We start from the raw sequence: 13349 nt of genomic DNA, 5'->3' as shown, positions 1-13349 counted from the left end.
TCACTACTGTGTGTGCACTTGGATGGGTTAAATGCAGAGCACAAATTCCGAGTATGGGTCACCATACATGGCCACACGTCACCTCACTTTCATATATATGTTACACTTCTTTTACAGTTTTTTTTTACACTTCTTTTCTTGAGGGTGCCCCTGATCTAGACTTAGCTAGTATCCAGTCTCTTGTTCAGTTGTTTTTATTTTATTGTTTATTAAACTGTTTTTCCCTCATCCAAGATGTTAAAGTATTACTTTTGTTCATTCTTTCATGTGAAATAATAGGATTGTTATCAGGAAAGTCCCAGTGAGGGTGCAGGTTTTCTTTCTGAAGCAGAAGCCACATCTGAGTCTATTGAAAGCCAAGATCAACTGATTAAACAGGTGGAATCAGATGTAGCTCCTGCTTGATTGGAATGAAAACCTGCACCCACACTGGGCTTTTGCGGATGATTAGTAATCCGGTGACTGTGAATATGACAGTAAGTGTGAGTGATGGGAATTGGAGTTCGTGGTGATCATATCTGCAGTCTGTGATGTTCTCTGGGAAGCCGAGTCCGAAGCATTACAGTGTCAGTGATACAGGAATGCCCATAATGGATAATATCATTAAGATCATGTCTTCTTGGACAACACCCCATACATAAATGTAGAACAATGCAGAGCTGTACTAAAATTTTCATTTTAATTTATTTTTAACAAATCTCAATATTCTTATACTCAAGTTCCTGTTAACAGGCTTAGCAATTTTTGACTGTATAGTATACAGTTATAGATGAGTGAATATAGTGAATTTATAATCACATTATCTGGTGTCACCCAGAAGAGGATGGGTTCCCTTCTGAGTCTGGCTCCTCTCAGGGTTTCTTCCTCTTGTTGTCTCAGGGAGTTTCTCTTTGCCAACGTCGCCTCTGGCTTACTCATTAGGGATAAATTTTACATTTTAATTAAAATTTTATATCTGGATTTCTGTAAAGCTGCTTTGTGACAGTGTCTATTGTTAAAAGTGCTTTACAGATAAAACTGAATTGAACTGAATTGAATATTCTGCAAGCCTCATTTAAGTGTGTCCAAGCAAAGAGACCATTAAGACATCCCTCGTCTTAGACAAGCTTATGAATTCTTTGAAATAGTACTGTTTTCTATCATTTATTATATTGTACATTATGTTTCAGTCTTACATTTCTTATGTGTTGTTGTTACTATAGAAAGGTCTATTGATGATTCTGGTCGTTATTATTATTATCATTTTTATAAGGCCTCTTATTGATTATTGTAATGAAGATGGTGATGGTAATACTAATGATAATGATATCTATATAACTAATGATACCTATCATCTCTGTTAATAACTGTACTATTACTGTAGTTATTACTATTAGCTTTTCCCCCACTCTTCTCTTTTAATTTCCTTTTCTTTTGATCTCATTTTGGTTTAAGATGCTTCCCCGCACTTGTTCAGTTTACTTAAACAACTATGTAATCTGCACAGTATTGTAACCAATGTGTTCTGCTGTATATCATGTTTTTTTTAAAGAGAGAGATTGTTCTACAATAAAGTACCTGCTTTCTTCAAGTGCGTTCCAAATGGCCGTTACGCGCTCATTAAATATTCATGAGCTCCCACCACACGCCCCGCCCCTCAGCTCATCCGGGACGAAAAAAAATCGCACCCGGAACTGCGCCAGGTGACATCGCTCATACATGATGCAGCGTTCAACCGCGCACAGGCAAATTCTGTTTTCAAAACGCCATGATATCTTGACTACTTATAAATTAGTAAATATTTTAACTAGTTTTATTGTTGATTGTAGTATAAAAACTATGACAATGCATTTACATATGTACATATACATATATGGCATATTTTTCATAATATTCATTTTGTTTGCTCATATCTCCACACCCCTTCTCTTGACCTCTTGAACGCTGCCCGGTAAGTCATGCTGCTGTGCTGGACAGTGATTGGCTGATTCAGTGTAAACACATGTGACGGTGACTGCCTCGCTCTGTGCTCGTGGGGAGTAACACTGGACCAGTTAGACGCAGCTTCGTGAGAATGGCATATGTTTCTGTTTTTCTTTCGTTGTGTTTGTTCTTATCATCGGTACGCCATACATTCGGGGCAGAAGTCTCCTTGTGGAATGTCCAAATCGACGTTAATTCAGTAAGTGTCACGATACGATACACGCAGGAGGAGAGACGTGTGACTGCTTCATAGGGGACACTTCCTTATGACAGCCAGCCGGCTAAACAAGTTCTGTGAGCTAACAATGCTAACAACTAGCATTTTCATTTCTGAAACAAAAAATAAAAAAAAATAAACTCTGAACAAATTTAGAGAGCTATTTTTCACTGCTTTGTAAGATATATTGTAGTGATCAGAGTTGTACACCGTCGTCCTATAAATAGAAATGTTTATTAAACAATGAGAACTTGTACTCAAGTCTGTCTTGACTGATGAGCTGGCAAAATCCCCACACAGCTGTTGGCATAAAAACGCGCGCGCTTGTGAATGCACGTATACACACCCCATGCAGCTAAGGGAGAAACTCAAAGAGGGTGAACGATATGGCAAAATATTTCATAACACAACGATTCCAAGCCTAAAACTACCTCAAAACAAAAAATAGCAAAAACAACGGTTCCTTAAAGAAGCAGTAAATCATTTAAGTTCCTCAGACTCATGTTCAAACTGTATATGCAAAAGCCACGCCCACTCTATTACTATAGAGGTCGTTGTGCCCTATAATATGACCTTTAATAGACTGTTACACTGCATTTGGCAGTGAAAATTGATGATGTTAGAATGTAAAAGCTGTAGAATTTTAAAGCATTATTGGAAATGCTATTTGAGTTTTGTTTCTGGGCTGGTTTGGGTGTTAATTTTGTTGCCCTTTGGGCTGCTTTTCTCGCCTGGCAATCCCAGACACATGCAGCCATATTTAAATGCAAGCAAAAAGAAAATGACACTTAACACTAATGTCTTTTCGTGGTCTTTGTGTGCATATTTAAGTTTAGGATGGCAGGATGCAATATCCTGATGCATATTGTCTGAATTTGGTCTGGTGTCTCCCTCACTGCTGCCCAGTACAGGACTCTACACTTAAATAAATGTACAAACATGATTTATTTCAGCATGCATGTCTGGGAATAAATTTCATCTTCTGGGAAGCTTAGCAGCCTTAAACTGCATGGAACATTAAAGACAGAAAAGGAAGTAAACATAATAAATGATGTGGAAGATTACAGTGTGAGGGTACTTCTGTACTAGAGGATCACATGCAGTATAGTTCCTCCAGAGCTCTTGATCATGGGATCATTCACTAATTAGTTTCTGGCTGAAAACTGAGTTCAAACTGTACATCCTTGCATACAAGAGTCATTCTTAAAAAAAAAAAAAAAAAAACACCTGAACCAGGCTCTGTATTCAAGTAAATCTGAGTAATTTTTTTTTTTTAAATAAATCTGATTTAAATATATCTGATTCTGATTTTTAGACTTTTTTTTATGAATTTTCTGTTAAATGCTATTTAGGTCAAAGAATGTCATGGAACTTGTTATACATCAGACATATTGTGTTCATAACACAGTGATTCATAACCATAGTTCTCCAGATATGTAATCTAATAATTTTGTTTTGCAGCCCAAGGATGCCATTTTTCGTAAGACTTTGTATTGCAACACTACCATCTTCATGAAATGTAAGTTCTAGACAAGTTGGAGACTTTTGGACTTTGGTTTTCTTAACAGAATGATTCTAAACTTAAATTCCCTGTTTAATGTCAAAATTCCCTTGTTAACGTAAAACAGGTATTAGTAACAATAATAAGGTGTATAATTCTAATAGTCCTTTTTCCTTTTTATACAGTTGAGGGAGATTTGGCAGCATGTGACCAGAAAAAATTGGCCTTTAATGTTAGTTGGTATCTTCGCTCATCTATCTGTTACAATGAAGTATTCAGCACCACTGTGAGTATATGAACAATGCATTAACAATTATAATATATCTAAAACTAAAGCTATAGACTAAAATATAGATTATTTACTAGGCTAATTTACTTCACCAGACTCTATTTTAGTGAAATTGACGTCACTTTTTACACATGTGATTTGTTCAGGGTGTGCCAAAACGTGTCGACAGATTCTAGTATGAGAATGCCACAAGTGCAGACACAGAAAAAAAATAAATAAATCAGCATTATCTATATTGTTGTCTGGAGCTCTAGTTACTGAATCTGAATTAGGTATGTATTCATCCTCCTTTGTGGCTAAACATGTCACCGTGGCCTGTAGATTTATTATTGAGTATTAAAATGAAATTAAATGTTGCTATTTCATGGCTCTTGTCATGGCTCCTGTCCTTACACTCCTTATGTAGAAGAGGCTGTGGCTGTTGAGTGGAAAAAGTGCCTGGTATTGCTTTAGTACATCATCTGGGTATGAACTAAGAATTCGTGAGCCATGGAGTAGTGATTTTCATGATTTCTTAAAATAGGAAAGAAAATAGCAAAGGAAATGTTCATAACCTCAAAACCAACTCCCTTAAAAAAAACTTTAACTCTAAAAACATGCCACACACATTCGCATCTGAAGAAGCTATGAAAGATCATTTTACACAGGAATGTAGCTAAGAAAACACTGATGTATGAGAACAGGGTGTGGCTGTGTGGACCGTCAGGGTGTTTAATGGCTCATTGTTTCCCTCCGTTTAATATATTACCAGTAGACTTTTGTGAAAGCTGTCTTATTGTGAATTGTGAAATGTCAGAAAGGTCACATCAAAGGATACATGGAACTAAAGGTAAAGCAAATCAGTGTTGACTTGTTGACTGTAGCTCTGAAGCTCGTCTCTTGTAGGACAGTGCAGCAGAGGCCATTTTTGGTTGGGATCACAGGCTAAAGGAGGACTGGAGTGGCTTCTATAGCCAAGGCTACATCTACTTCGACAGCTGTTCAGCTCTCTTCACCCCTAAGGTCTGTGTGTAAAAGCATTCTGCTGAGCTGCTGCGTACCTAGAAACGCTTAGTAACACAAATAATTAATTCATTTTTTATAAAACAATATGTAAATGTTATATTTGTTTCATTCGTTCACTGTGTTATATCTATAGTTTTATGTATAATTGTTTTGCAGATTTACTATAAAGAATTTCAACCATTTCTGCCTCTCATGCCCCAAGTAAGTTCCTGAGCAAGTTGCTTTTATTCAGGAAAAATTTGCCTAGATTTAGTGCACTTATTTATTGACTCCATTTTGTAGTGGTTTTGGCTAAAATGTAGATAAAGGTGACAAATAAAGAACCTTAAACCTTAAACCTTGAAGTACATAAATGGAGATTAAAGTCACAAGACATTTATGATGGGCAACAGTCCACCGTTTTTTTACTCTCAACAGGTGTATGTCTTGAGAAAGGAAAGTAGTTAGTGGCTTAACCTGCTAATCATGCATCTATCACTTACAGGAGGGCAAGAGTATAAACCAAACCAGCCATGTATTGGAAGATAAACCGGTGAGATCTTTCTCACTTATAATTCACTCAAACCCTTTCATGCAATTTCTACATTTCTAACAGAACAGTGTTAGACAACATTTGATCAAGCTGAAGATTCAACATTTGATCAAGCTGAAGATATAAAATTCAACAATGTCTATATGTAAAAGCTAAGGAAGGCTATATTTTGTGTTATGTTCCATACAGTATATTAATGCGGTTGCCAAGTCATGGTCAGACAGTCCCTACATGTTTATTGTGAGGTTCCAACCACAGCAACATCCAGAAGCCAGTAGAGGGCGCAGAGAGACAGGGGATGGGGATGCAACCAGCAATTCAAAGGACCCGTTGTCAATTACAAGTAAAGTACATATTTAACATTTTTATAGTAACTCATCTTAGCTTGCTAACAGTAATGGGAAAATACGTATCTGAAAATGAAGCCTGTGTGTTTGTGTGCGTATTTACAGTGACAGTAGAAATGAAGGGTTCTCATGATTACACCTCACCTGCTGACTGGCCTCTAATGATGGTGAGTACTTTTTGTCTTGACTCATGGAGGGTGTGAATCATTTAAGACAGTCACAAGGCCTTAATTAGGTAGCAACATCCTTCTTTTTCCACACAATTCCTATCACAGACAATACAGGCAACAAATATTTGTAAAGTGTTAATGTATTAATTTGTAGCTAATACATTAACATAAATAGCTAAAATAAAATTCACAGGAACCCTGTCAGTGTGGCCAAATAGCTAGTACTGAAGTTGTGTTCTCTGTGTTCTCACAGTTCTTCATGATTATGTGCATCGTGTATGTGCTGTTCGGAGCTCTGTGGCTCTTCTGGCTAGCCTGTTATTGGCGCGATCTGCTAAGGATCCAGTTTTGGATCGGCGCTGTAATCGTCCTGGGCATGCTAGAGAAGGCGGTGTTTTACTCTGAGTACCAAAGCATCAGATACCACGGAGCTTACAGTTAGTGGCGTGACATCATCTGGTTTTATCCATTACCTTGCTGTTTAGTGGTAATTAGATTTGTCTGTCTCTTCATTTCAGACCAAAGTGCTGTTATCTTTGCTGAACTGCTGTCTGCGGTGAAAAGATCTCTAGCTCGGATCCTCTTGATCATAGTCAGTCTGGGTTATGGCATCGTGAAGTGAGTATAACCCAAGTCCTTCTACTAAAGTCTGCCCATTTGGCAGCCATCTTGGTGACACTCTTAGACAGTTGTTTTCAGTCATACAAGACCAGGTTCCTATCTACTTGAATGAAGAGAGACCCATATACAAGAAACAGTTTGACAAGATGACCTTTTAAATATGGATTTCGCTCAAAAAAAAAAAAAGCTCAATGTTGCTCTGGCTACTGTCTACATGCATTTCTCCATAACTAACAGAGCCATAACACTTTATATCTGTGCGTGTGTCAGTGTAAGAATTCGATACGTCAGATGAAAGGTGATTGGCTTTTTTAACAAAATGCAGTCACCATGTTGAGTGTAAAACGCTGCTCCTTTTATATTTTAAGCAGTGGGCTGTCTCTATTCAAATGATCTCTGGTATAACCCACACTATTTACTGCTTTTATTTAATTGTGGTTTTAGCATTTTACAACATAATATAACATTTACAGTTAAAACGTAGGACTTTTGACTTCTAGGCTTTCTGAAAATGGCTATTCTATGTTCATATGTGTGAATAAGATTCAGAATGTTGAGGCTGCATTTGAGCATTTCCTTTATTGTTGGCTCAGACCCAGGCTAGGGACTACAGTACCCAGGCTGGTGGCTGTAGGGCTGCTTTATCTCATCTTCTCCTCAGTGGAGGGTGTCCTCAGGGTTACAGGGGTGAGTGGCCTGACTTTGCGTCTAGATCCATTTCACAGATAAAGTGTGTTTATATTTTTATAGAACTTATTTGTTTCTCTTGTTGCTGTCTTTACAGGGTTTCTATGGCACAGTGGCTTTTATTGCCAATCTCAGTCTCTCTCTTACCGATTCCTGTGTCATATGGTGGATATCCTTTTTACGAAACAAAGTCCTGTCTATTGCATCATAGTGTCTTAAGACAACAGCTCTTAGTTTGTGTGCAGTACACAATTATTGCATAAGTTTACAGGAAAAGTGTAATGGGGGAACGCTGAATAATATAGTGAACCAGTGGAGTGGGGTGGGAGCCTGTTGCAAGTTCTTCTCCAAGAGTCCAGGTTCTAGCCTTGCACAAAGCCTTGCTTTCTCAAAACACAGTACTAACTTTCATCGCTTGATTGGTCAGTCGTGTAGCAAGTATTGGTCATATTTTTAATCATTTGCTAAACTATCAGTTTAAATGTCCTTTTTATTCCCCATATAATTAAAATAGGCACTTAATTTCTGGTCTGCAGTTAAATTATCAATTTATTCAAATACAAAACATGATTTTTACAAGACACTAACCCATTTAAACAAAACAAAACAAAACAAAAATTATTTTTAAACATGGGATAACCAAGCAATATAGCAAGAGTGTTGTGTGTTGCCATGCCAACACACAGACTGACTGGCAGCCAGTAGTAAGTGTAGTAACAGTTTTAAAATATCAAACTATTGCTAGAATTGGAATTTTATGTAGTTAACACAAACAAGCAGAGTGATACAAACAGTGAAAGGTCACAGTGCTGTTGTAATAAATATCAGCACTCTTGAAATGCCGCTTGTCCAGTCAAATTAGTGGACCGGAAATAACTGTTGTATAATGTGAACTATTTTTTAACCTAGTGACTAGATCCAAAAAGCTAGTTGAGCCATGGTATTCAACAGTTTGTTAACCCCTGTCGAAAGCCTGTGCACACACACAGAAGTGTGGACAGCCAATCATAGTGAAGCCTTTAAGATTCTGGAGTTAGTAGACAAAAAAGTGTGCAATACATATCAGACATTTTGTGAGCCACTGGCATAGCATTAGAGGCTGAGGTTATGTGCTATTTTGCTTTTAGTTGATTTTTCTCCCAGTTAGAAATATGTTCTCCATCTCTGTGTTTGTTTCTCCTTTTGTGTTCTCTAATTCTCAAATTTCTGTTGGTTTGACCTATGAGAATGGAATTGTCAGAGTCCTTAACTGGTGAAATGTACGTGTTCATGAGTCTGTCTCAAACGACCCGGCTCCTGAAGCTTCGCAGAAATGTGGTGAAGCTCTCATTATACCAGCACTTCACCAACACACTCATCTTCTCTGTGCTGGGTGAGGTGGATTTCTGTGTGTACGAGTGTCAGTGAGCCAGTTTGAGACATACCGTACCTTATGCTCTATGTTTTTCCCTCTGTTCTGTTTATATGTACAGCATCGATCATATTCATCATATGGACAAGCAGACAGTTCAAGTTTGTGGACTGTCAATCAGTGAGTAGCACATTTACTTGGCTGTGATATTATGAGAAACAGTGCTGTGTCTTTCTATTACTGTTTATTCTATTACTGTCTATTACTATTTCTATTACTAATTTCTGACAAACGTTTTGGTTTGACAGGGCTGGAGAGACCTGTGGGTGGATGATGCTTTCTGGAGGCTGCTCTTCTCCACCATCCTGCTGGTCATCATGGTGCTGCTACGACCCTCTGTAAATAGTCAAAGGTTAGAAAAATGTATTGAATGTGATAGATATAGATAATACTGCAACGGCAGAGGATTTCAATTGATAAAGGCATCACAGCTAGATCAGAGCCAATGCAGAATTGGATGTCGGTGCAGTATATAATATGGCTGAACTCTCCATCTATCTGAATGACTGCGTGATTGTATGTGTATTTAAATAAATGAAAATTTTGTCTATTTAGATTTTCTCATTCTCCACTTATTGATGATGATAATGATGATGAAGATGCAAAGGAGCCTATGATAAATGAAGCCTTTGGTAAGGTCATTATATTTATAAAGATCTTCATCCAACCACAACAAAATACAACAAAATAAAATACAAATAAATTTACAGCCATGATGAGCAGAGCAGGAATCTGAGGTTCCAGTGGGTACAGGCTCACAGAAAACTGGGCAGATGAAGTTTGCTAAAAGACCAGGTATCATTTTTCAAAACTGTGCCTGTGCACACTGTAGTCTCAGATTCCTGTTCTTGGCTTCATGTATAGGAGTGGAACCTGATGTGGTCTTCTGTTATTGTAGCCCATTAACTTCAAGGTTCAATGTTTTGTGCATACTGAAATGCTTTTCTGCTACCAAGAGCGGTTATTTGAGTTACCATAACCCTCCTGTCACCTCAGACAAGTCTGACCATTCTCCTCTGACCTCTCTGAACAACAAGGTGTTTCCACCCACAAAACCACCTCTCAATGGATGTTTTTTTTGTCACACTATTCTGTGTAAGCTCTGTAGACTGTTATGTGTGAAAATCCCAGGAGGTCAGCAGTTTCTGAAATACTCAAACCAGCCTGTCTGGCACCAACAACCATGCCACGGTCAAAGTCACTGAGGTCACGCATTTTCCCCATTCCTATGTTTGATCTGAAATTGACTGATGAGATAAGCTTGTTCTCTGAGGTTTCACATCAGTCACTACACATAGCTTTTATTTTTCCCATGTGCAGTAAAATAATGACTTCTAATCTTGTGTTTATTGCTGTTGCATTGAAAGGTGAGCAAAGTAAACAGTGCTGCATTTAAATTAATTAAATAAATGGTTATTCGGAAGTCATTTTGGTTTGTTCACTTTAATCTTGTTGTATCTTTTGTTTTCAGAGGGAGTGAAAATGAGAGGAGCAAAGTCTGAGGCAAACTCCAGTCAGAAACTCTTCAGCAAAGAGGTGAGAATGACATTTAATTTGAATATCAGTTTGGTTAGTTGTGCATCCTATATCAATATATTGTTTGTAAAACCCTGGCAGGGAAATGTTCCATATGAGAAAGTTGAGTTTATTATAGACTCGTTTCAAATGAGTAAATGGCCTTGCATGGACCAATCATTTAGAATAATTAGTGTGTTGCCATTAAGCCCTGATGTGTGTCCTGTAGAGTTCCATAGATGAAGACCTGAAATGGGTGGAAGAGAACATTCCTACAACTATTGATGATGTGTGAGTAGACATCCACAAACAGGGCTTTAGCACTGACACAAGTAACACAAGTAGCATTCTGTAACCAAGATAATGGTAGGGGAGCAAATAATACAACTGTCCAGTTTGATAGTTTTCTTCTTAGCAAATTTCAGTTCAAGAACAATGACTTTTTTTATACGTTTTTAGGATGTATAGAGATTGCGTAGAGTTTTCATTGCTTGATTGATTTGGATTTCATTTGGACATGTTTTATTAAGCATTACCGTAGCCTTCACTCTATAATTACAATGAGTTCTACTGCTTTATTGCAGCACAGTACATATATTATTGTTTTGTTTTGTTTTGGTGGTGTTATACATGTCCGTTTCTTACAGTGCTTTGCCTATGATGTTGGATGATGAAGAGGTAGAGTGACTAATATTTTTCTGTGGCTCATGGTCATGGTTACATTTTTATTTGTCATGAGATTACGTGCAGACATTTTACAGTGGAATCATTGCGCAAAGTATGCTGTTTTGTTTACACCTTCCCTCTTCCTTCTGTCAGGAACTTCTCAAAACCAAGATGGAGAGGTCCAAGATGGAATAGGACAATGGCAAAAGAAGCATCATTGTTATTTCATCAGTGTAGCTAAGGATTTTCTCAATAATACAAAATGTGATTTAGTTAAGGCCCATGACTGGAAGCAAATATTTATATTTTATTTATATGAGTGCAAAAGTGGAAGTGGGTCTTGAGCCAGCTGGAGAACTTCAAATAAAGGTTCTGGAAATTGAAATTCTTAATTTGTAATTTTGGCATTCGGATATTGGCATTCAAGTTCTACATGCCACTTATTTAAAGAAGGCATTGCAGCTATTCTTTAGACATGCACTGCGTTAATTGGGTAAGTCTACGAGTGCTACAATTATGTAGGCTGCTGTTAATAACTGTAGAACCCACTGATATGAAACTGTCCTCATACTGAAATATTTTGCTCCTCTTTCTCTCATATTTTACATCACACTCAGGCTCAAACTTAAGTAAGTGAATTATTATATATATATATATATATATATGTGTGTGTGTGTGTGTGTGTGTGTATGTGTGTGTGTATATATATATATATATATATGAAAGTATGAAATCTTAATGAAGATACTGCTGTTATTTACAACAAATGTCTATAAATGACTACAAATTATGCTACAAAAGTTTAAAACATGTACAATTATTTTCATATTAACTCACTAGAGATATGTTTCATACACATGCAGGAATAACACAGAGATCATGAAAATAACATAACAATTTAAAGACCCCTCAGCTAAGAAGACATGGTAGCAATACATTCTGCTTACATGTTCATGTATGAGTTTAAATCTTTGGCCAAAATTGCACAACATGCTCACAAATTGCCTTCCTTGTTTAGCCACAATTCAGGTAATTTGAAATAAGAATTGATTATGCCTATTAATTTTGCATAAAAAGCTTATGTATAGATATTTTTTACACAACAGAAGAACGTTATTTTGTGCTTAAAGTATTTATCGATATGAACCTTTTTATATTTGTATTGCCTTAGCTGCAAACAGGTGACAAATGTAAGGAAAACCCAATATAAGCTGTCGTTAAGCTGTTTACTGACAGTCTGAACATATCCTCCACTGACATTCTCAGTCACCTAAAGAACAACTGAAACCCTATTTACTGATGTCTTTTACATAGATCTAAATGCAGATGTCACTGACTGAAACTTCTGCATCCTGTACTCCAATAATGCAACCTCTTGCCAAGTCACTTAGATCTTTTTATCTTGCCAAATTGATCACGTTTATACATGCCACAGAGTACAGTACTACAGTTACTACAGTTTTTCCTTTAGTTTGTCACCCTTCTGTAGGTTTCCTTTTACTTTCAAGTGTCATGGTGTGATTGAGTTATTGAATGATATTAAATGATCATCTTTTGCTATTGTTTTTTCTTGTAATCATTTACATTTACTCATTTGGTCAAAGGAATTTACAACTGAGGAATAATCTAATTCAAGCATGCAAAGTATAGTCCCTTGTGTCTATACTTATTTGCCATTTAAATCAGGTATGCCAGGTATGGGTGGTTTTTATAATCTGCAAGTATATAATTACTGACTATAGCACCCCTCTGCCATGTTCTTTAATGGTAAGAGACAACGCTGACCAAATATTATTTTCAGCAAAGCAATGATACTACAGTGGTAGTGTGTGTGGTGTGAATATATCTGACACACCATCACTGCTGATATTTTAACTGAGGCAGTCCTGGGATTTGAACCTTCACACATACTGACCCTTAACCTCTGTACTTTCACTGCCTCATGTTTGCCAACACCAAGAAATTCGAGTCCAGGAAGAATAGGCAAGGGGTCCACATTTTAGTTTTGCTTAAAAAAAGTTGTTTGGGATATAGTAATTATTATTATAGTTGTAATTGGATGCTTTAATAGAATGGGTTTAATCCAAACATCAATAACTTAAAAACTTTTACTGATCAAATCTAACTGCTATTTTAATATGACTAGGAAAGTTCTGTTCATATGATACAGGGTGAAGCTACACTCAATGAGCACTTTATTAGGTACACCTACTCATTCATGCAATTATCTAATCAGCAGTGCAATGCTTGAAATCATGCAGATATGGGCCAGCAGCAACCATATGTGGGAAAAATATGATCTCTGTGATTTTGACCGTGGTATGATTGTTAGTGCCAAATCGGCTGGTTTGGGTATTTCTAGAACTGCTGATCACCTGGGATTTTCACGCACAACTCTAGAGTATACACAGAATGGTATAAAGAAA

The 13349-nt window shown here is 37.0% G+C and overlaps 1 protein-coding gene across 1 annotated transcript; it reads left to right on the top strand.

Moving 5' to 3' along the window:
- Window positions 1-1986: 1986 nt before the first annotated feature.
- Window positions 1987-12481, top strand: LOC113538539 (transmembrane protein 87A). Its single transcript, XM_026933665.3, has 20 exons — window positions 1987-2161; window positions 3641-3698; window positions 3866-3966; window positions 4855-4971; window positions 5131-5175; window positions 5459-5506; window positions 5696-5849; window positions 5959-6020; window positions 6277-6460; window positions 6542-6641; window positions 7238-7331; window positions 7429-7500; window positions 8595-8703; window positions 8804-8862; window positions 8991-9094; window positions 9298-9374; window positions 10214-10278; window positions 10487-10548; window positions 10905-10935; window positions 11077-12481. Exons 1-20 carry the CDS (start codon window positions 2054-2056, stop codon window positions 11116-11118), a joined length of 1692 nt encoding a protein of 563 aa, XP_026789466.1. The 5' UTR covers window positions 1987-2053; the 3' UTR covers window positions 11119-12481.
- Window positions 12482-13349: the final 868 nt, after the last annotated feature.

Source organism: Pangasianodon hypophthalmus, chromosome 10, assembly GCF_027358585.1.
Source record: "Pangasianodon hypophthalmus isolate fPanHyp1 chromosome 10, fPanHyp1.pri, whole genome shotgun sequence".
Classification (NCBI taxonomy): Eukaryota; Metazoa; Chordata; class Actinopteri; order Siluriformes; family Pangasiidae; genus Pangasianodon; species Pangasianodon hypophthalmus.
Note: the sequence above shows the minus strand (reverse complement) of the source record. Positions and strands in the feature narration are given on the sequence as shown.

What these genes read in the sequence shown, in the direction of transcription:
- LOC113538539 (XM_026933665.3), top strand. Translation starts at nt 2,054, where the DNA reads ATGGCATATGTTTCTGTTTTTCTTTCGTTGTGTTTGTTCTTATCATCG. An exon ending in CTGACTGGCCTCTAATGATG is followed by an intron (nt 6,021 to 6,276) that starts GTGAGTACTTTT and finishes GTGTTCTCACAG; the next exon opens with TTCTTCATGATTATGTGCAT. An exon ending in TGATGTTGGATGATGAAGAG is followed by an intron (nt 10,936 to 11,076) that starts GTAGAGTGACTA and finishes TCCTTCTGTCAG; the next exon opens with GAACTTCTCAAAACCAAGAT.